Source organism: Apteryx rowi, unplaced genomic scaffold (assembly GCF_003343035.1).
Source record: "Apteryx rowi isolate R43461 unplaced genomic scaffold, aptRow1 scaffold_265, whole genome shotgun sequence".
Classification (NCBI taxonomy): domain Eukaryota; kingdom Metazoa; phylum Chordata; class Aves; order Apterygiformes; family Apterygidae; genus Apteryx; species Apteryx rowi.
Window position 1 is genome coordinate 155098 of NW_020449030.1, and position 24803 is coordinate 179900.

The 24803-nt window shown below is 40.0% G+C and overlaps 1 protein-coding gene across 1 annotated transcript in view; it reads right to left on the reverse strand.

Moving 5' to 3' along the window:
* Nucleotides 1-1382: 1382 nt before the first annotated feature.
* ITGA9 (integrin subunit alpha 9) overlaps nucleotides 1383-24803 on the reverse strand; it is a 233419-nt gene continuing 209998 nt past the window's right edge. Inside the window, exons 27-28 of the mRNA XM_026067943.1 lie at nucleotides 21560-21679; nucleotides 1383-3993 (exon numbers count right to left, since the gene is read on the reverse strand). Coding sequence (XP_025923728.1) covers nucleotides 3895-3993; nucleotides 21560-21679 — 219 coding nt within the window. The 3' untranslated portion in view covers nucleotides 1383-3894. The remainder of the gene's footprint in view (nucleotides 3994-21559; nucleotides 21680-24803) is intronic.

Genomic DNA, 24803 nt, shown 5'->3' on the forward strand with positions numbered 1-24803 from the left:
TATGATTCCCCTAATCCCTTAGTGAAAGCAATGTTATATATACCCATGCATGTCACATGGATACTATGCTCGAAATTCGTGCAAGACTCCAAAATGTGCCCATAAACAGAAGACATTCAAGAAAGTCAATACTAAATATTTTCAAACACAATCTTTGTGCAACTGTTGCTTTCAGCAATCCAAATTACCTACACATCACTGGCTTGTACATGGGGTCCCACCTATTCATGTATCAAGGTAGAGAGGGTTGTATTAACTGGTCAGCATTGCAAAAAAGACCTTTCCCACCTTGAGGTTAAGGGCATGTTGAAGTGGTTTATAGGCTTGGGGTTCACATCAAGCAGACTTGCTCTCTCAGATCACGCAAGTGATTTCTGAGGTAGCTTCAGAGGCTGCTCCACTGAACCTGCACCTTACACAGTTTGCTGACTTCCTCATTGTAATTGTATAAATTAAAAACTAGGTTTATTCAGAAAATCATGTCTGCTGTTTTTGTTATGGATAGTGGCTACGTACCAGAGATCAAGGACTTCCACCAGCTCTGCTGCAGAATTGGTACAGCACAAAGGAATTAAAAAGCAGCTGGCAGATATGAACTTCCACGGCCCATAAGCATTTTCCAAAGTAACTCTGATACAATTACATTTATTATGATTTTTTTATTTAAAACCAGCAGATCCACAGCACAGCTATTTGCTACGTGTTCTTGAAGTATATTACATTTTCATAAGAATTCTGGGGGTAGAAACTGACTGCAGACAACTATATTAGTGAGTTTTTTTGTTTGGCTTGCTTTTTTTGTTTGTTTGTTTGTTTGTTTGTTGTTTTTTAAGGAGGGGAAAGGAGAACTCACAGGATTATAATACTGTGTAGTGGTATTTGATCTGACTATCCTAACTGGAAGTAAGCAAGAGTCACAATGGAATCTGCCAAAAAACCAAGGAAACTATGAAGAGTGAATATACATATGAAAACAAAAGCATCTGTGGCAACAGAACTACTAAGTACCTGACAGTCATGATACTAAGAACTTATGGACTATTTCAGGAATCTGTCACTAATCTATCTGATGACTTGATTTTCACTGAGCGAGGACTTGTGCTGGATGAATAATAGATATATCAACTCCGAGACCACAAAAATCCAGCTTGGGTTCAATCAAATGGTATTTACTTTTATTTATTTTTTTACTTTAACGAAACGACAAAAACCTTTAGTCTTGAGTCAAACAAAAAATATTTGTTCCACCCAGTTTGAAATGTTGAACGGCTAGTTCAGCTTTTTAAAATCTTTTCTTTATATATTATATATATAAAGATGTTTCAAATGAAAAGTTACATTTGTTTTCAAAAATATTGAAATGAAACATTTCTGGCATTTATGAAAAAATTTTTGTTTAAATAAGTGGAAATGAGACATTTAACATTTTCAATGGCATTTTCTCCTTTTTTTATTGAAACTTTCCAAATTCAGTTCAAATTCACAAATAGTTTAATTTGTCCTCAAAATTGTTTGGGGACAAATTTTACTTTTAAACTTTTACTTTTTAAAAGTAAATACCTTTACTTTTTAAACATTTTTTTGTTCAGTGCTTGAAAATCCTGTTTTTAAATAAATGGACTTCTTTCTTTCTTTTCACTATATGTTTTAGCCAATTTCTTATATTCCATTTATATTTATGATTTAATTTTGTCTCTAACATCTATATGCCATTCATAGGTATTTTTCAACAACAGCAGAAGTAGATATGTTAGGCCCAAATATTCCAAGCAAAACTAAATGAATTTAGATGAATCATACTAGAAGGAATTCAATACTTTATAATACAATAGTGCAATAAAAGACCATCAGCCTTTTGTTTTTGCACTCTTTGAGGATGAAACTGCAGCCAACTACATATGCTTATAGTGGGATTTCTTCTTGGTACATTTTTTCAGATGCTGGCTTAAATGATGACTTGCTATACCAAATCTGTCTTATTTATTCACTAATGATTGTTTTAAGAAAGAAAATTGTATAGACTAACAGATTTTCTTTTCAAATGTTGAATCAATACTCTTCATTTACTTAAAAACTGTCTTCTACCTAATGGGTGCAGATAGATAAGTTAATAAATAGTGATCAGTACTGTAGTAATAGAGGGCACTTAATGCCAGTGGGGGGTGAAAGAGCAAGCACAAATATGGACACGGTTATTTTTTTTTTAAATGTGAAGCTATAATGAATTTGCAAGGAAGAGCAAGGATAACGTCTGTACTCAAGTAGATTTCTTGCACGTTCTCTGCATTCAGTTTTCAAACCTCCAGCAGTTCTTTTATGTTACCCTTAATGAAAGAGGTATCCTACAGCCGTTTATTCCTGTTACTCCTTCATCTCCTATTGTTGAGCTTGATCCTTCTTTCCCTCATATGGGTTTTATACCAACATGACCATTATTGCTTGTTTACACAAGGTGCAAAGTGAAAGTAGAATCTAAAACCAAGTCTTATAGCAGTTGCACTATTTCTATTCAGAAACCCAAGCTCTTATTGAAGAAACATGGCTTAATTTAATTATAAGTGAGTTTCTTCCAATTCAGTAAATGATTTGCTAAGGCATTACCTCTGAACGAAGCGACAATCTGAGATTCAGTAATGTCTGCACCTCAGTTAAACCCCATTTTTAATACTAGATGAAGACATGATGACATTCAATACTAGAAACATCCATGTATGGAATCTCAAGATCAAAATACATTTTAACCCTCACATCTATTCAATATAAACAAACCCACGACTCATGTATAAAACTCACAAGGCAGGCATAATGGTCATAGCTTGTAGCCATTTGTCACTTGCTTTGACAGCAACAGATCACAACCATTAACAGTAGTTTAAAAACCATCCTTTAAAACATTAATATTAATATAGCTCCATTTATTTATTTTTTTTTAACTCCAAGGAATTCATCAATGCTGTAGTGGTTGGCCCAATTATACCCTTTCGGTATCTCGCCTGTGCAGTCCTAGACCATTATCGAAGACCTAGAGACTGCAGGAGAGAACTTCCCAAAGGGAAGCAGTCTCTGATGCTTTCTTCAGTGCAGAATGCCCTGTGACAGAAAGGTACCCGGCCAAAGTGAGCTACAAGCCTTGCTACATGTCACTGAGGAAGCGGTCTCATTCTCTCCCATCCAGGTCAGTGAAGGATAGACTCAAACACAGAACATCGCATTTATGTAATACTTTAGGTTCTTTAGTTTATAAATCAAACACCAAATTCAACCTCCCTCCCCCCCCCAAAAAAAATAGTGAAAAGACTTTGGCTTCTTGCCATTAAATGGTCTATATACAGTATTACCAAGCAGTGTGAATTAAGTATACGAGGTTTTTAGCTACTTTTATCTGCAAATCTTTTTCTTTTTTGCATTGAAATTTAAAAGTACAATAGGATTTATATATACATATATGTATTTCCAAGGATTTAGCCAGATATCAGTGCTTGAGTGAACTATATAGCTATTCAATAGAAACTATAAAACATTGATACAAATATAAAGACATAATCAATATAAAAAGCTTATATTTATAAAAAATATTTTTAGGTAACAGTCCTCCCCTGAGGGTATACCACATAGTTGGATTCATAAATATTGCTCTGCACTGCAGCTTGGTTACCAAAGTTCAAAGTTCAGCTCTTAAATGAAGTGTAAATCGCTCCAGTCACCTGACATGGCTGCAGTGGTTGCCTCAGGATATGTTCCCTAGCTTGTTAGAGTGATAAAGACACAGCATCAATGGGGTCTCCGAAAAATCTGGAGAAGATTCCTTCTTCCACATATGGAAGATACGAGAGCAGGACCTATAGGCGAGCAGGCGCGTGTCACATGACTGGGCTTTTGATTTCTGCTGGCAGTTCACTGATTTTTCTGGACCCAGTCCCAACTATCTTCATTCTCCTTTCTGTTCTTTTCAGCCTCAATAATTTCTTTGTACCTCCTGCGGAAGAAGCCCATCTGCAAATCAAAAAGAGATTACAGTGATAAATAATAGTATCATAAAATTAAAGCCTACTTTGTCAGAAAATGGTGTGCAAAAAATAGCACAGGTGTTAATATCTAATTCTTTCTAGTGCCAATCTTGAATCATAGTTCCTTGTTTAGATCAATATAAATGAGACCATTTATAACTGGCTCCCCTATCTCCGTGAGTTCTCTGTTTTTCTATAGCTGAACTACTTGGAGGAAAGAGTCCTCTTATATGAAACACCATTTCAAAAATTTCACATAAAGTATTTTTGATAAATACAGACAAGAAGAGACAGAGGTTTCTTGGTTCCAAACAAACATCAGGACTAATGCAAAACTTGGATCTGAACCTAAATCTAGGCTAGCCCTTGGGTTTGGAGTAAATGCTGCCAGAGGTTTATGAACTGAGCTCTCAATGTCCACAACTGCATGAAACAAAAGAGATCAAAGGAATACAATATGGCCATCTACCAGCATCCAAACTCAGCCTTTTTTGCAAGATTCCTCTTAAATCAAACTCGGCACGGTCTATCGCTGGTGCTCCACGGCAGTTCTGAAGAGGTCCACTCTCAGCCTAGCTCACCTGCTTCCAAAAGCACCAGCCCCACTGCTGCTCTCTTCCCATCAGTAATCACTCTGTAAGCTCAGATCTCAGAATTTTATAGTTAAGGATCATTTATGTTAAGCTGCTTTGGAGGAAATATATAGCTTCAGACTCTTTTTTGCTAAATGGTTTCCTTTGTCCCATTGATACCAGTCATGTAATCTGCAGCTCAGAATGTGAAATACAAGCCTGACACTACCAGATGCAGAGCATCAGCAGTAACTTCTCCACAAGCTTTCAAGATGTTGCAGGGCTGGTTAGCATTTCTGCATGTCTTCTTGTTTCCTCAACCCTGGTACTTGGTTAAAAAGATGTAAATGGTTTTCATTTCAGTTCGGATAAAAACCTGCCATATCTCTGTTTTTTAAGTCTTTTAAAGAAACAAAAATGATTTTAATAATAGATTTTGGTAAGCATACAAGAATAATTCCTCAAACTTACCAGCACACCACTGAGACTGCTAAGTCAATATTTTGTTCATCATAATTAAACATTTATGTAACTCCTACACTCTAAACCTGTTTTCTTACTCCTGCTGGGTAAAACATGATGCTTTAGTCTTCCTCTATTCAACCAGTTATTGCCATCCTTTATTCCCAAATTGGCTATATGTAGGAACATTTTTTGCTGTTTTGTCACTACTTTCTGTTAAGTTGGACTTTTAAGTTCTTTACCAACTTTAATTTTCTTCAAGTATATTTTAACTCACAAGAGTCTGGAAGGCAGGTTGTGCTCATCCAGCAGATCTTCATAAAACCCAGGTCCATGTGAGTACTCCCTGGTCATGTCCTGAATTTGCAGCAAGGAGACCAGACACGCACCATCCTCTCACCACCCCCTATCCCCACGGTTTAGCTTCTGTGTAAAGGACCTAGAAGCTGAAGCATGGTCTAACAGGTCCCTTTTTTGATAATCTGCACCATGACCCTGATGCACACGACAATCAGTCCCAGCACTTAACCTGGACACAGGTGTATCCTGCTGGGTACGTAGCTGTATATCACACACATGCTTGATAAATAAACAGAGAGGCATATACATAAATGCATATGATCTCAGCTTTCCAGAGATCAAGAAAGTCACGTGATCTTCCCAAGCTCCCCCCTCACCACAAATAACTGAAATTAGAACCCAAAAGTGATTTGTTCATAGTCTTGTGCACAGGCTACTCCTTCCCTTCTATCATAAGCAAACATTATCTGCTGCTCAATACATACAAATCTATTGACAATTGTGGTTTTATTCTGAAAACATCCTCACAAAAGGAATATTGTTGAATTCTGTAGGACCATGTCTCGCTCATCTCCCAGTATCTTTCAGGACAGAATATTCAAGAATTAAGAAACAGAGAATTAGAGTTTTTCTAGATCCCTGTTAATCAAACTTGCTCTAAAAAAGTTGAATCGAATTCTTTCCTCTTTACTAGTAAAATATCGTTACTGGTAATAAACATTTCATGTATGTACCTCTGGTTATATCAGTACAAAGCATATATTTTGAGAAGACACCCTCAGGATAGTGTCATCATCAAATTCCAGTGAAATTTCACCATTGGTGTTGGTGTACTTTGGATCAGTGGAGATTTGAAGCCAATAGCAAGTTTCCCTAGATTTTCATGGTCTAAAATGGAGGCTCTAGTGAACAATTTTCCTGGTCAGGAATAAAAAAAGAACATATTAAAACTCGCTCCTCCTACGTTGTTCTGCCCTGGTAGGATTAATTGTAAGTACTTATTTTAGTCACAGGAATCTGCAGATACACCTCACATATGCTCAGGGAACAGATGTGTTGAGTAAGTGGGTGCCATTTTTGTATCATCAGTTTTTAGAACAGACCTACATGTTCAGTACATTAGAGAAGAAAATTGCCACAGGACTTGGTTTCCTAAGATTAACAAGAGAAGTTCAATTTATAGCTTTTAAAAACAGCTTTTAAACCCTTAAGGTTTCCATCCTTCATACAACCACATCCTTGATACAATAAAATTCACACTTTGAGTTATAATCAAAATTATAGAAAGGCTTTTTAATTTGCTCCAGGGCCAAACAAACAAAAGCAAACTCTTTCCCACTGTTATTTTAATAAAAATTGTCTGTTTGTGAACATCTGCTTCAGGAATTATCTTTAAAAGTTGGTTATGATAGTTTTGGTATTTTACTATTTTGTTACTGGATACAGAATGCTTTTGTATAGCAGGAGAAAAAAGTGAGCTAGAGCTTAATAAATATTAATGAAGCTTGAAATCCTGCATCTATAGGTGTTCTCCACTATGAAGCTATATATGTTCACTCATTTTAAGTGATGCAGATAATTCAAAAATTAGGAAAGGAAGAGCAATTAATTTCAGTGGAAACATGCAAACACAGTGAGAGAGAAAAAAGAAACTGGACCTTAAAGATTTTTTTTTGACACTTTTTTAAACAGTGATCATGAATTATATGTATTTGTCATCTGTGAAAGGCAAGGAAATGCCTTGTTAACGGGATACTTTTCCTTAGTGTCAACGCAGTGTATTTCCACTGAATGTGATRGAGCCCCCTTTACCACCAGGAAGTTTTTTTTTGTTTAATGACTGTGAAGGAATCGCAACATAGTCATCACCTCACAAGAGACCACACAACCCACATATCCATCTCCTTACAGTAAACCACTTTCCTTAAAAAGAACAGCAATATTAACCAAAATTAACAGAACATATGAGTTCAGAGAGTGAGAAGACATAGGGGGAATATGGAGAAGGACATATGGACCAAGACAAGAGAACTACTACAATATGGAGACTGAGTACCTCCCGGCTGGTTTGTTACTGGGGCAGAATTGACACCAGGCAGACCTAGCCTCTGATCTCTTTTCTGTGGCTATTGGAAAGTCTCTAAGGGAATTTGGAAAACCCAGCGAGGACAGCACTGCTGGGACTCAGTCCTGGATTCCAAGCAGGGAAAGGAGGAGAGATCTTCAGATATACATTGTACATTACTGCCATAATCTTGCCTGTGGAGATGCTGTTTGGGATGGGCCAATGGTCCCCAACCCATGCCTCGTGGGCAATGACTCTCTAACATTGTTCAGTGCTCCCAAACTGTGTGTTCCATATACATAAATATATTTATATGTATGTGTATACATAAACATACACACACACATATATACACACACACACACATGCATATAGTGAAGTCCAGTCTGACTAAAGAGGCTGCAGAGCCGTGACTCCACTGTGTAAGGTGTGAGTGTACACAACCACAGCCAAGGAAAGGACCGACTCAATACTCTGATCAATAAACCTCTGCACGGGGTAGGCACTCACCAGAGGAAGAGCAATAGGGGAACCTGACAAGGAGAGAGCACTGTGGAAGCTGAAGGGTTATTGACGGGCGRCTGAAGAGTTAACAGGACTGAAGTTTGGCAATTGATATGCAGAAGAACTGATAGCACAAGAGCTGACGTGCGCAAAGCTGTTGAACAGAGGAGTTAACAGGACTAAAGTCGTCTACCAACCGATATGCGCAAGGACTGATATGCGCAAGGCTGCGGAATGATTAACAAGACTGGAGAAGTGAAGTCTGCCACCTGGAATCTGCACGGACCCCGGGGAGGGGAGAAGCAATACGGAGGTGTTGTGGTCTTGCCTCGCTAGCAGGGTCCYCCCRAGCAGACAAACARACAGYCCTGTGATTGYGAAACTCGCAAAAGTCAGCAAAAGCAGTGTTTGCCCAGAGCCCCAGCCGTATAAAAAGAGGCTTGGCAGCTAGGAGAGTTTGAGCAGGGACGGGAACGTGCCCTGATCATCCTCTCCAGCCGGACCGTGAGTATCCCCCTCCTCCTCCCCTTTTCCTGGGAGGTTGAGAGTCCTCTCACTAGGAGAGTGAACAAGCTAGCTTTCAAGCAGGGATAAGCAGTGCTTCCGATTAATAGCACAGTAATCGACAATTTCGGGTAATCCTTTCTAAATTAGTAATTGCATTATTTTAATGGATGTTACTAATCCAAGAACTTGTGTGAGGAAATAAACATTTATTATTATTATTATTATATTACTGTCTCAGTCATTGCTATCAAACCTTCATAGCGTGACAGTGTAATAGTTATAATGGAACAAGAGGGACCTGCCATCAAATGCAATGCAGTAAGTGAGAAAAGCAAACTACAGTCAACATTTCAGTCATGTGAAAAAGCTTTGGGAAGGCTGAGGAAGCACTCTAAGTTTTGGGCCCTTTGGGTCAGTGGGCCTGAAAGAAGGTCTCGACAACTTAGGTAGCCAGTTGCTTTGGGGAAGAATCTCCAGGGCTGGGGGAAGCTGGGCTACCAGGGTGATTCCCAGTTTGTGTGGGGTGAACCTCACTGCCCCCACCCCTCCCCCTGGCCTCCCATCCCTACCATCCCAGAGTTTTGGTATCCCTCACTCACGTTACATGAACACCAGCCTCTTCTCACTCTTATCCCACCCCTCATGTCCCTGGTGCTAATCTTTGTCTCTCTCCTGCTGCATTGCCCCCTGCCACTTTCCCCTTCCAAATTCCTGCTGATGCCTCCTTGCACCATCTCCCCAACCTCCGCTGGTGTCCCTACACTCTACTATGACTTCCTTGTTGCTTTCCTCCCTGTCCTTGCTGCCAGCTCCAGTCACGTTGCCTCACAGCCGAGATAATAAGGCTGCCCCATCTTGGGAGCTGGGCACTGCTCAGCATGTGCCATGCTTTACTCTTAACCCTGGTGGACCTCAGCAGTGGGGAACTGCTATGTCAAAGGCATCACGTACCACCTTGTTTCTTCTACATGCAAACACAGAGGAGAAAGAGGACCATTTAAGACTCTGAGAATATAGGGATATTCCAAAATCCTGGGGCTATCAGGATCACTTGCAATGGATTTACCTGTCACGCCAGGGAAAGGAGAACCTTCTACAAACTTACAAACTGTCGCACTTCATGTCTGCCATGACAAATTGCAATGATGGCTATTTGTTCTTAAACAAATCCAAACAAATTCAGGCAGAACCAAACAGAAGTGAAATAAAAAGTTGACCCGGTGCTTACCAGAATAGACAAACAACAACCAGTCCTTTCTAGAGGCGCTTCAAATAAGCATTAGAGCTGCTATAAATAGCTGGCTTAGATTCAAAATCTGAAACCATCAACAGGTTTTATACGTATGCTTTAATTTACTTATTCCGGCCTGTGCACCTTTTTCTAGCATAACCTTACTGCCATCTACAGTATTTGCTGAGCAAAAAGCATCTTTCTGGTAAAACAAAACAATAAAACAATAGAAAACCTGCATTACCTGTAGTCTGGGGGATTACACCCGTTATTGTAAAGTTATTTCTTGCCAGACGACAGCACTGTCAAGTCATCTATTCAATCCTGAGCATCTAAAGTCTCCTTTACTAGCATACACAACCCCCTTTTGCTGCCATGTCAGGTTTAAATCCCTTAAAAATCAGTCATATCTAACACTACTTGCATAAAGATGCATTCATCAAGAATCCATACAAACTGAAAACCTCAGAGTGATTTCTGTGAGTTAGCATCACAATAAGCTGCCTTTCTTTCTGCTGTTATTTTTTGCACTCCCATCTGCTACCTCCAACAAAGGCTGTTCATTGACTTACTGGACTCCGCATATTTCTAAGCTCTAAATGTATAAACATTAAACTGACTTTTCCTACAGTACCATCCTATGGTTTTCTCTCTAGGGTGCCTATGACAAGCATGTTTGAAGACTGAGGATATTACAAAATAAAATTTAATTTGCAGCTGGGGAAAAAAACAAAGCTGGTGAGAGGGCAGGTAATACCACTGCCTTTGTTATAGACACTGTTAAGTAACCATCTGAAGAATTTTATCATGCCTGGCTAGGCTCATTCTTCCAACCAAATAAAAAAAGAAATAGTTTGAAGTATGTATAACAGATGAATGCTTACATTACCTAAACCCCCCCCCCTCTTTTTCCCATTAACATCATCTATTAAGAAACAAGAAAAAATACAATATGAGCAAGCTACACACTGCTGTAAAAAAGCATTAAGACTTGAGGTAGGAATAGCTTTGTGAACAACAATGTTCAAACAGAATCCAGAACTATATCAGATACTTTTTCTAATAATGTCAATCAGCGAGCTATAATTCTTTCATTCAATTTCTATATTGCATACTGACATAATGAGCTGTACACAAAAAGTGTTGCTTTACATCAGTACGGCTCTTCTGGCACACTTCTTCTAATGGAGGTTACTGACCACAATAAAATTGAACAAGCTAAAAAGAAAAAAACGCAAATGAAGTACTGATGTATGTATACCTAAAAAATTCACTGAAGAAAATTCCCATTGCACTAGGCTTCACAGCAAGATACTTAGGGTTCAGTGCCTTAATCACAAGCCATCTTTCCTCTGTAATACTATTTCTTCATCTACTGTAAGCAGTATCTGATCATATCTGATGAACAGCTACAGTCTAGATTTACCTCATACATATTTTACTGCCATGCTTCTCGAATCTAGGAGGAGGTCTCAAACCATTTCCCTCATGCCTCTTCAGAAAGAACTTACTTACCCTTCTCCTCACCTTTTTGAGGAGTTTGCCCCACGAACCCTTCTAATAAACAATACCACAGTCACAGAAAGTTCACAGAATAGTTGGGGTTGGAAGGGACCTCTGGAGATCATCTGGTCCAAAACCCCTGCTCAAGCAGGGTCACCTGCAGCAGGTTGTCCAGGACCATGTCCAGTGGGGTTTTGAGTATCTCCAAGGATGGAGACTCCACAACCTCTAATCAGCTAACGCAGTTCATGAAGAACTCAATGGGAGCCAGGAACCTCAGACCAAGCAAGACACCACCAGTCAGCTATCCAGTGGCACCCTGAATCTGCACAAAGCAGTGGTGCTGCTGAGTTTGGAACCACATATTTTTTCCCCATGCAGAGATCAACCACTGTTTATTAAGTTCATCTTGTTTTACTACTGCCAAGAAGGAAGAAAAAATGCTTTGCAACTGGGTTCATGTGGCCCTTGATAACTCTGGAGAACCACCAGCTTCAAGAGGATGGACTATTTCCTTCCTCGCAATTAAAATACTCCTGCCCTGGTACAGAGGGGTCATGTACAGATATTGTGCATCAGCTTTTCCATAGAGGACTGGCAAACTGCCACTGCCTGGGCCCCCTGTGAGGAAAAGGCATATTTGGAAACTGGCCATATGGTTTGGCTGTAGTTAAAGGAGAAACTGTATATTTGAGAGGAAGGATGATATTGCGGTTAAGGTAAGCTTAGTGATCTGGCTTTGATTACCCAGTCTTCCACTGACGTTTGGCAGGATGGGGAAATCCCTTAACTTTTCTGTAATGTAGGTCCTCATTTTCTCAATGAAACGTGTACATGAAAATAAGTATACATGCTTCAAGCAACACCATCTCTGTAAGGGACTGCTCTGTGTGCGCACATATACACACACAATACATACTGGGTATACATACACAATACTATATATAATTTTGCAGTTGGGGAACTGAAGCAAAGAGAAGTTTTCCTCTATAACCACTTTGTATAACTACTATGGAGGAATTTGATACATAGTGTCTGTATCCAATCCCAAATCATTGCAATGGATAGAAGTTGCAACGGCAGAAAAGAATTAGCAATGTACACAAACCTCCAAAATACCACTTAACTCTAACTTACTTTCATATAGCTTGGCAAACTGACTTAAGATATTACTGTTGGTACCTCGGGTGAAGAGCTGTAATCCTCCATAGACATTAGGAGAATAAAATCTATTTTACTATACTCTACATAAAACAAGCATGGATTTTAAACATAATTTTATTAGGTAGTTACTTTGCAATGTTACTTTGCAATTAAAAAAAATACTTAAAAGTACTCTTTTTTTTTCCTAAGAACAGTCAGCCAATTCATAAACTTAGCTCATACAGCCATTAAATAAACTATTTATTTAACCAAATGCTTTACGTCTGTCTTACAGGCCAAATTTTCAGAAACAGTCACAAAGGCTAAGTACTCAAAATAGTCACTCAGCTTCCAACTAGCAGCATACATGCAAAAGATGCATTTAGGCATGCAAAAGAAATAATTGCACACAGAGATGGATACCAGCACAGATATCTAATTCAGTATTTTGCCTTTTGAATATAATGTGCCTTGCTATTTACACTTTTACATAGGAAATGGAATTCACGGTGTGAAAAGTCACATGAAGACCTGTATGGCATGTCTATGCCACCAGGCTGAATTACAACCCACTTTGAACTCCAGTCATCAATAATTTGTTCCTGCAACCTTTTCTCATGCAGAAGAACTTTTCTCCCAGAAGTTGTTCCACTGGCTTCAATGGACCTATCTGCTAATGAGGTGAACGAAACTGGTAGTTCTGGTCTCCAGCTTTGGAATATCTTTACCAGGTAGGATCTAATTTGCCTCAGACAAGAAGGATATTCAATTGGCATTTGATTCATTTGTGCATACACAGTATATTTTGTTATGGAAGGTCAGTGCTTTACAAATAATGAGAATTCCAATGACCGGACATTTACAGATCTTTCAGCACCTAGCACTGAGTTATTAATTCTTCTGATAAACTGAATTTAATGAAAGCATGAACTTCTTGCAGGATGGTAACTGTGTACAGTAACTTGCATAACAGATGTTACCAACATGCTAATAAATGTAATCAGAAAGTGCATTAGCCAACATTAAAACTTGTAAACATTCCCAAATAGTTTAAAGACTTTTTTCCTATTGCAAAATTTTACTAAGTAGTTTATTTTTTAAAAATTTTAGATGAACATAGTTGTCATCCAAAGTTCCTCTCTGATTATCAGTTTCAAAAACTGGAAAGAATACAATGTCTGCTGCTGATATGTCTGGACAAATTACTATATACTCATTTCTTAAATCTCAGCAGGGGACAGGACAGTCATTAGATACATCGTTCCTGAAAGTGCAATTAATTTAAGCCATATCTCAATCTGTATCTGCCATTTCCTCTGCATAGGAAAAAAGAAAAACTACTGAAATATTTTTGGCTTTGTTTGAAAACCAGAGACTAAACGTTAAAGACTATTTCTGGAATCAATAAAAAGTAGCTTTACAATTGTATTTTGATATATTTGACCTGCCAAAAATATTTGAATGAAAGTCGTACTGTGTCCATAATTATCAGAATAAATTACTTTTACGGGTTTAGTAAAACCAGGAGGAAATGGCTATGGTATGGCTGTATAAGTCGTAACACAGCATTTCCCATTGTGACACCAAGCTTGAAGAGAGAATTCAGACTATGCAAGTCACATTTTCTCTTTTCTTGGCATTTGGGTCTGAGGGATGCTAATGACTTCCAACAAATACATGTTGTATTCCGGTAGTGGGAACCTTGGAAAATTGGGTATTTATTTCCAATTTTTCAGTCTACACACATACTATTCTTCTGGTTTGGGCTCTTGAAAATCATGGTTATTTTTCTTCTTTTTTAAAAAGACTTTCTGAACCACATCAGGACTTTTCTCTTGCCAGTGGATTCAATTTGTTTGTGCAGTGCCAGGATGAAAGCTACACAGCTGCAATGGCTGTGATATTCTCAAGGCATCCTGGCAAGCACAGCTCTCATTTGGAGGATGCTGAGAGCAGAGAGAACACAGTCACAATATTATTGTTGTACATTTACAGAGCTCACTTTATCCGGAAAGATAACAAAGGCATTTCACAAGTACTGGAGATACACCACCAAAGAAATGTTGCCAACCTTGGTCTTGAGGGTGGTGAACAAATATTACATGGTAGCCAGCAAACTCACTGGGGAAGGTGGTGTTTTGGCTGCAGCAGCAGCATTAACCATTTACTTGTGTAAGAACAAATGCAAAGACATCCAAAACCAATCTTCCTGCATCATATAGACAGAATTCAAAAACACAGCAGAACATCCAAATAATCTACTGTAAAAAAAACCCCAAATCTGAGTCTGTGTTGTTAGAATACAGCCCTTTGGTCTTGGGAGGCCTTGGGTCTGAAAACATTTGTTGATGCCCACTTTGGTCCAGAAAGAAGGAAACAAAACACAGTTTTGACTGTGCTTTGAAGACAACAGACTTCAAATGATGCACCTAACTTTTGCCTGGTGAAAATGTCGCTATTTATGTAGATAATCAACCCTTTCCACTGCCCCATTCCTTCAGGTTTCCAAGCTGCTATACATAACAAAGGTCCATCCATGGCTGGGAGATAACATGGTTTTGCTTTTGACTCACAGAAGTTAATCATCACCTGACTACATTATTTATAACATGGTAACAATGAGAAAGCCCAATTCTAGGCCTACCGAGTTACCATCGGTATCAAAAAGGTCAGGCACAGTACCTCTGAGAAGCCTGCATGTCAGATACCAAGGAACAACTTACAGCAAGGAACTAGATAAATGGGTAGGTTGTGAGGCATATAAAATGAGAAGAGTTTATCAGAAAAACTTCACAGAATGCAATGATTTTGCAAAGTACAGAAAGAGAAATTCCACAGACCATGACTGAAGTCATGGTTTTTGCAGTTCTGACGGAGAGATGGGGACATGTACGTGTTACATTGGTCCCTACATGTTTGTGTTACGTAGGTCCCTACAGGAAGGGATCATACTTTTGTAAGTGAGATAATCTGAAAAATGAGAGAGGACAAAGTAGGACAGGAACTTGGATAAAGCACAACACATCAGCTGCGTTGATGTGGTTTAAAACTGAGGACAGAGGGTGGAGAAGAAAAAAAAGAAAAATACAGATTTCCCTTCATGAGATTTGAGGCAGCTGGTGACATCACCTACATCTCTATAGCAAAGATCTTTCTGTGCTTTAAAAACTGCCGTTTCAGTCACTAGACCCCAATAAGAACTGTCACAGCAAGCTGAACCTTGTTTATCTAAACATCAATTATGAAAATTCTTCTAAAATTTTTAATGACTCGTGATTTTATAGCATCGCCACAGTAAATACTGGTTTGCTCTTGCAGTTACATGTACAGAATGGGAGCAGCATGTGAGTTGTGAACAGCCACAACAACTTTCATCAGAAATATGAAATGTCACTCCATTTTAACAGGTTTCTCTATCCCCAACTCCAAAATATATATTTGGAACTATACAGCTGTGACAATGGGTGGATGACACCTAGCTGGGAGACTTTTTCCATTGAAAAAGATTCTTCCTTGAAAGATTATGTGAGAGGATGTATCTTCTGGTAGAGGAAAGCCAGGCTTCTCCCCTACACTGAAATCCAAATAGGTTTTGTGCCATAACTGTATGCGCCTACGCACCTCTGGAAAATTAAAAAAAATTCAATTTTATTCCTTTGCAGAGCCACTACTCTAAAACCTGGCCACCAGGAAAGGATGTCGGTACAAGGACTCGCCAGGAAATGGCAGTTAGCCTCTGCCACCTGAGCTGTAGATAAAAGAGAGACAAAATGTTTTGGGGCTTGTAACACAGGATACAGAGCAACCACTGGCAAAGAATAAATGCAGGGTTTTTTTCCTCTCCTGGAAAATGGTAAAGTTGTATGTTTTGGCCCATTGTATAAAGACTTAATGTCTGGGGCCCTAAGTAGGGAAGTAAAGGAAAGTGTCTCCTTCCAAAAGGGGGAAAACAGTGGTTTCTACTACATAGGTGAATTTCAAGTTGGCTTCAGCCTTAGCTAGCTTCAGACATTTTTTGAATGCTCAAACAATATGTAAGGCAATGACAAATACAGCATGTAGGGGAATGCAAGTGTCGTTCTTTTAAAGACACTTGTGTAATCACAGAAAAAAGTCATAAGGCTTCTCCAAGCGGTATGTCTGAACACACCTTTAAAAACTCTGTTTGGATTTGCCTGGCTTTTTTAAAGAGCTTCATATTTCATAAAAAGCTTTCATATTTCAAAATCTCTCCTTTAAAGCAGCACTAGCAAACAACTGTATCCATGCATACAGCTTGTACTTAAGCGAGGATTTCATGAGTCCAACATTTACAAGGATTCATGCTCCCCACTGGACGAAACCAGTTCAAAGCCTGAACTAACTATAAGCTCAATATCCTAAGAGACATGTTCACAATAACTCTCCTAAAAACTAAAGGAAGATTCTTCAAACTCTCCTTACAAGACAGAAGGAAAATAAACACTGTCTTGTGCATATTGAAAAGCAGGAACCCTCTGGGTAATCAAAAAATGACATGTGTGTGCTATTATGCAAGTGGTTCCCCTCTGCAACCCTGTCAAAAATCCAGGGTTTGGAAGAAGTGTGTCTTATTACATAAGGTATACCTACAACATTTGGAGATCAATTAATTGCCCCAAGAATCCAAAAGCTGTAGAATAGTGCTAGAAATGTCATTTTACACAAACCAGTGCTTGGATACCACAGGGATAAGCTCAGTTTAGAAATAAACTGAATGACTAGATAAGCAAGATCTGTGTAAAACATGCCACAGAGAAACGAAATACTGTTACTGCAATGACTAACAGATTTTTGTTTTGTAAATCAGTTGTTTTACTGCATAAAATTTTAACAAAAGGGAAATGCAAAGCCCTGCACCTAGGGAGGAACAATCCTATTCACCAGTACAAGCTGAGGGCTGACCTGCTGGAAAGCAGCTCTGCAGAGAAGGTCCTGGGGGTCCTGGTGGACAACAGGTCAAACATGAGCCACCAGTGCACCCTCGTGGCAAAGAAGGCCAGTGGTATCCTGGGCTGCATTAAGAAGAGCATTGCCAGTAGGTCGAGGGAGGTGATTCATCCCCTTTACTCAGCACTGCTGAGACCATGTATGGATTGTTAAGTCCAGTGCTTGGCTTCCCAGTACAAGACAGACATGAGCCTTCGGAAGTGAGTCCAGCAAAGGGCCGCAAAGACGTTCAAGGGATGGGAGAGCATCTCTCATACAAGGAGAGGCTGAGAGAGCCGGGACTGTTTAGCCTGGGGAACAGAAGGCTGAGGGGGATCTTATCAATGTGTATAAATATCTGAAGGGAAGGTGTAAAGAAGACAGAGACCAGTGGTGTCCAGTGACAGGACAAGAGGCACTGAGCAAAAACTGAAACACAGGAAGGTCTGTCTGAACGTAGGAAAACACTTTTTTACTGTGAGAGTGACTGAGCACCGAACCGGGTTGCCCAGAGAGGTTGTGGAGTCTCCCTCCTGGACGATATTCCAAAACCATCTGGACAAGGTCCTGGGCAACCTGCTCGAGGTGACCCTGCTTGAGCAGGGGATCAGACTAGACGATCTCCAGAGGTCCCTTCCAACCTCAACCATCCAGCGATTCTGTGATCCTACAACTGGCTCCACAACTCACTCAACTGCTCAAGTGTCTTCTCTGGTATACACTGACGCAGTCCCTCTTCGATATTCTCTGGACACAAACCTTTCTTTTTTATTATTTCCTGTGCATTTTGCCTACAATGATACAGATTGAAAAATACTCCATAACTCAAGTCAGTTTAAATGTAAATACTTCACAGAATTTTTAAGCACTGCTATTACTAATATTTATTGTGTTATAATACATTATGCTTTAGCATTTCAATTACATGCTATGTGCCAATTCTCCCCTGGTTTAAGTGCACATAAATTCAACATGCCTGAACAGTTACTTTGTTATTGTACATGGCTGTAGTCCTGATGGCTGAGGGAACTGTGCATGGGACAGTACCCCCCCAAAAAAAATCCAGCTGTAACCGCCTTTTCTTCCTGAATGGTTGCCACTGCTTGGGAACCAGGAGACCACTGAGCACATGGGATAACTGGTCTGAAGCAGAGCTGGTTCCTCCCCTGCTCCACTCTCCACAAGCAGCTGGTGGCCACCACAGAGGTGCAACAGGTTGAGAGGTGCAGTTCAATCACTGCTGGTAAAAAGCGAAATGTATTGCTGTGGGCAATGGTAGAAGAGCCCCTCCAGCTCTGCTGGCCTGCCAGAGACACCAGGAGAGGAAGGTCTGCAGCCCGCAACCAACCTCAAGGTAAGAGCGGGGAGAGAAAGACATGCAGAGGAACCAGCAAGAGCAGGACCACATCTCATGTTCAAAGGGGCCCGGAGGGGATGAACAGGACATGAATGGCCGTGAGCGTCAAGAGACAGCTGAGCTCTCCAACGAAATGTTCAGAGCAAAAATGGGGCAAGTCTTGCTGATCTGCCTCATGCAGGGCATCTCCCAGAAGTCAGTGAAAAGCCACCCTCGAGGAAAGGAAGACACTGGCAGAGCTGCAAAGGGAGCAGGCTCAGCTCCCCCGGCCGCCAGGACTGCAGCCACATGTGGGGGCACCATTACTGTTTAGGCTTGGTACTGCTCACCCCCACAAATTTACACACGCTTAAAGCAGAAGAAACACAATGTCTAAATGAAATACTAAAATAAACAACCAGAGAAGCAAAGCCAGTCAAAAACTGAGCATGCTCAGGCTAAAAAGCTTGTTATAAGTGTATAAATATGGCTGTGGCCTAGCATATGAATAAACAAGCTTTTATTTGAAGTGAAATAACCCGGCATTTAACATCACTTCCATTTACATGGACTCCTAAACAGTGTAATCTTAGATCTACAAATAATGAATTAACTACTATTCTCATTCTATTGCACGTGCAATAACTTTAATCTGATTCAGAGTAGGATTTAGGCCTGGAATTTCTGAGATCTGATTCTCGTTAACACCGTTAATTCAAGGATTATATAATGCGAAATATTTAAACATATTTTAATGCTTTTCTGCAACTGTAAGGAGCTGTTTACTCAGTGTGCGAAATGCCAGGGCATTCAGTGATTTGTCTGTTCTGTTGCAACATTCACYGCAACGTCGACCACACAATGAGAATATACGTTCCTCCTAGGCCTGAGACACAGACACTGCCAACAAGTCTTACACAACTGCCAGTGTTTAGTTCCATAATAATGTGTTTGTTCCAGTTCCTACTCTGCTCTCTGTGAATAGTTTCCTTCCTGGACCACAGGTTAATTCTAGTTCATTTCTTAATAAAAGATAATTTAATTTATACTCTAGTCCTAGAATCTGAGGCATTTCGAGCTCACGCTAACGATAATAACACCTCTAAAATGCCCCAAGCTCCATCTAATTTACAGCTGTTCTTTCGCTCCACACTTAAAAACCAAAACACTTCTAATATAAGTTTGTTTGGACTTCTTCATATACAAAATTCAGGAACGACTGTAGGATATACATAGCCAATTTTGACTAATAAATATTTACAATTGGACAATTAAGATTCCTCTCTAGGACTGCAACTTTCCCATGTCAGTTTTATCTTAGACAACTTTAGAATTGCTAGTAACTTTAATAAATACAGCAACAAGTGAGTGCAAAGTATTGCTTATGTATTTTTATGATCCAAACTAAGTTTTAAATGAAAATACTGGCTGATATGAGCAGCTACACACTTTTAATCACTTTTCTCTAAAACAAAACCTTAAGTTACTGGCTCTGGTAATAACCATACAACTCAGTGGATAAAGTGCTGGAGCGCAGCTGACAAAACCTGGCTTTTACTGCCTTCTCTGCCACAGAGCTGCTGAAGGACTTCGGGCAAATCAGCTTGCCTTGCTTTGCCTCAGCATTTTAACATCTGTATGAGGAAAGGACTATATAAGCCTGGTATTAATTATAATTATTTGTTGCTATCACTGGGAATTTCACTTAAGGCTCTCAAGTAACAAAATGGCAGCTTCTTCACGTGTACTTGAACGATTCCTATAAAATTTAAAAGATTTCAATATTCTAGACTACAGTCAAGCGTTGCTTTCCAAATGGAAAACAGAGTCTATTTTGACCTGGCCAGTACACATTTAAAAATCCTCAAAATTGACTATAAAAATAATTTAAAGCTATAATCCACATATCATCTATGTAAAACCTATGAAGTAGACATATAATCGATAATATAAATGCACCTGTATAATCTATAATAAGAATTGCATGGCCGTTTTTAGGCAAGATTGGCAAGTCCATTTTTAAGCAGTGTGACCTGCAGCGATGCATGCTTTCGAAGCACAGTGCGGCTGTGACCTCCGAACGCAGCAGAGCCAGCAAATGGCCCCATGCAGCCCACGTACTGTTAAGCAGCGTGCATCAGGCTGCTGGACCTCTGCCACAGGAAGCAAAATAAGCTTGGACTCAGTCCCGTGTATGCACTTGGGATTTACTTCTCTCAAATACAGTCCCTGACCTTGACCGTGGCCTTTTAAATTTATGGGTTGGTAACAGGGAACTGAGGAATGAAAATACTTCCAGCTCCTTTGGGTTCACCACACCAGATGGCTGCTGCAAAGCGTCAACATCTGCCCATTTCTACCACGTAGCAGTGTCTGGGTGCAAGAATTGTATCTTATCAGAGATGGCATGAAGGCTGGCTTTTAACAGGTACTGGCACTTTTTGCTCTAGTAACTCATTTTTCTCATATGTGACTTTTTTTGAGAGAGGGATCTGAAAAACTCATTCCTGGATACTCCTCCCTCCCAGGCCTTTACCTCTTGAATGCAGTAGCTGCCTACTGGTTTTTTTTAGGCCTGTATCCAATCTTTTAGCTGGTCAAGCAAAGTTTGCCTGATTTTCAGGAAACCCTGTTGAAATCAGGGAGCTTCAGAAAACCACAGAGATGCGCCAAGCATGTGTGAGATAACGGCAGGTCTCTAGAAGGATTTTCTCTCATCCTGGAACAGTAGTAAAAGTTTCAACCTTTAATAACCAGGCCTCGAAGAAACCACTTTTCCACTTCTTTACATCAGGAGCCTCTCCCTGTTCCTCATAAAAGGGATATGAAAGGGATATGAAAATATTTTTGCTGGCTAACAGCTTCTGTAATGGAGTGGACAACTATTTAGTTCCTAAAGTAAATGGATGCTAAATGCATGGACAATTTCAAGCTTTTTTCCTGGGACTAGCCTGGGTGTTTATGTTGCATCTGTTACCTTACCTTCCACAAGAGCACAGCCAGCAGCAGGAAGATGAGAATTCCCACCAGCAAACTGATGGCAATGATCCATCCGACAACATACCCACGAGGCTCCAGATTGTGTAAAGCCTCAAAGACCACCTACAAAACAATTAGAAAAAGATCTTTTTATGATTGGAAGTTGCATTGTTTTCTCTCGTACTCATCTTATTAAGTACATTGCTTGGTGGCCTCACTGATCATACTTCATCTGTCAAACAAATATGGAATGTGTCCTTAATTTTGTGCTTTCCATCTATTTTTTGCAAGGGATTTAGAGCCTTCCTTTCAAGTGGAATTTGAGTAGCCATACATACAATCCAAAAGATAACAGCTCTGACTCTAAACTAACCCTTATCTTGCCAGTTCTCCCCCCACCACCAGACATTGAGCCTTTTCTGGTGCCAGGCCGTCAAAGGTACGCAGAGGTTTGCATGAAAAACTGTATTCCTTGGATTGGCACGGATTACCATGACATCTTGTGTGGTCTGTCTTACTCATCATGTTCTCAGCTCTGCCAAATGCCCTGGTGCTTCACATGAAAAACCCTACAGATTCTAAGTTCATTAATTTTTTTGCAAAAAATGGGAAATATCCATATTGAATGTGAATATTCCTTGCTGTGCTTTATAAGATACGTGGTATGAAAGAGGCAAGGGTGCATGCAGTCATGGGTTCTTCTTCTGGGAATGCAGATAGGGGTCCCCTGCTGTTTTTTCTTCTTTTTTTATATAGCCTGTATGGCAGGGAAATATGTCCTACGAAGAGCTTTCCTTAACTGTCTGCTTTAAGAAGAAAAGGAGAGCAAATTATACTGATGAATTTCCCACCTCCTATTTCAATCAAAACCAGTTTCTCAGTGGAAAACTCAAAACCTTTTCTCCTCAATAAGGGCTATTTCTTTGCTAAATTTTGCAATTTACTATCCAGCAAATGTGGTGAGGCAGCAAGGATTTTTTAAAAGGCAGCAAATTTGTTTTGTCTGGCTTTGTTTTGGTTTGCCTTGGAAGGCAAAGCAGTGAGTTTTGCTCCCTCCTTCACAAGCCACTTCCATCATCTTTGCTTAAAATTTTCAAAACCCCGTTGGTAGACAGGGACTCTTAAATCAATCTTTTAAACAGAAAAAAAGAAAGGTAGTTAAAAGTGGGTGAAAAAACAGAGGTTAGAATCAGATAGAACTATGCAGCCCTAAAATACTCATTTTGAAAAGGCCCATGAATGACCTGCGAAGTATCTTCACTCACTAGTGACACCATTCAAATAGTGCCATATATGAGACAGCAAAGGCAATGTGATACCATACAGCCGACAGGGAGCTTCAGACTGCACATTAGGGAAAACCTGTAACAAGAAGGTCAGGGCAGCACCAGAATAGGGACCCAGAGAGGTCACTGGTTCTCCATCCTTGCAGGTTTTCAAGACACAGTTAGATAAAGCCATGGGTGCCCTGAGCTGGTGCAGGCAGCAGCCCCACTTTGAGTGTGAGATGGGACTGGACAACCTCCAGAAATCCCTCCCAGTGGACACTTCTAAGTCTCTGTAAGCCTATAAAGTTTCAGCAAATACACACAAAAATTACAGGCTTAAATAAAAGGAAGCCAGATTGATGGGGCTATGTTTTCTCACGGTGTTCCCATAAAGAACTACTCATAAATATACTTCATCTCAGTTTCACAGACTACTGGTGATTAAGACTGTAACTTTTCTGGAAGAAGAATTTGAACACTGCCAATTTACACACACTGGTTTCTTATCACTTAGATATTATCAGGCATTTGATGACAATGAGACATGAAAATGTAACAAATGGACAGAAAAGATGTTACACACAGATACCGTTTTCCCCTAACTAATTCCCGTATATATTCCTGTAACAAGTATCACCACAATGCTCAAAACAGCTTTCATAGACCAGTTCTTCACTCAAGAAAGAGAGTCATTTTAACATTCATATATTAGCACAAAGCCTTTATAAGGCTTTTTGAGATATCTTACTAAACATAGAAAGTCAGCAGTTTCCCTTACAGCCAAGATTAGCACAAGGGAAATACCAGAGAGAGATACCAAAGACCAAATCTTGTGCCTTCCTTGCATCTCTGAGCCAGGCTGGAAAGACAATCTGACATAGCAGTCCATTTCTCACGGAGGCTAGGGTATGCATCCATCTTACGGACACAGGTCAGATGACTGTTTCTTAGAAGATAAGGCACTCATGTTATTTTTCTTTTTGACTCTAAGGGGGGAAAAAAAAGCTTCTAACACTTTAGATATTGCCAACAGAGACTTTTTAAGCCATCACTGAATGCAAAATGAGGTATTTTCTCTCCACTGCACAGAGAATAAATGTTCACATAGCACAACCTCTGTCACAATAGTTCTGTACTTCATACTGTCAGCAGGCAGAGCCAGGAATAGTTGCAGAGATCAAATCATACATCATCTCAATGGCAAGAGCCCTACATTTCAGCTTTGAAACATACTGGCTAGAATAATTTGGCAGTAGATTTCACAGTCGCAGCTCAAGCTATAGTAACTTAGTGGGTACAGATTAACAACAGCGCCTTATCAATCTGCTTTCTTCCAGCAGTTTTGAATCAACTTACAAGCATAAAAAATCCCATTCATGGTTTTGTGGTTTGGAGAGGAGCAGGGATGTTGCTTATGTTAACTCTGTATGTTATCCCTCTCAAGCCCCCAAATTCTGGCTGCATCAATAAGCGGTCACAGCAACAAGTTTTGGTGAAGAAACAAAAAAAACAAAACCAAAAAATCCCAAACGAACTAGACTGGGCAAACGGTCAACGTGCATCACACATCTGGATTGTCAGCGCGAAGTCACTGCAGCAAGCGGTGGGAGGCTGGGAAGCCGTCCATCCCTGAGAGGAGGCGGGAGGCAGGCGATGATGCTAGCAGAAGTGGTGTGCCAACTGCCTCCTGCCTTTTGAACCTCTGACAGCTGAGTAGTCTGAGAAAGAGCAAATCTCAGCCGCTCACTCCCGTCCAGCTCCACGGCACGGCTCCTGCAGGGCAGCTAGCATGACGGGGAGCATAAAGCAGCCTCCAGTCTAGCGCGTTTCCCACAGTCATGAAACATAAGTTACTGATACAGAAGATAAGAGTATGTGTGTGTGTGCAAGAAAGCATGTGAGAGATGGCGGTAGGGGTGGGAGCAGTCTGGTTCAGAAAAAGAACATGCAACGGTCATAAAATATGGAACGAATTATAG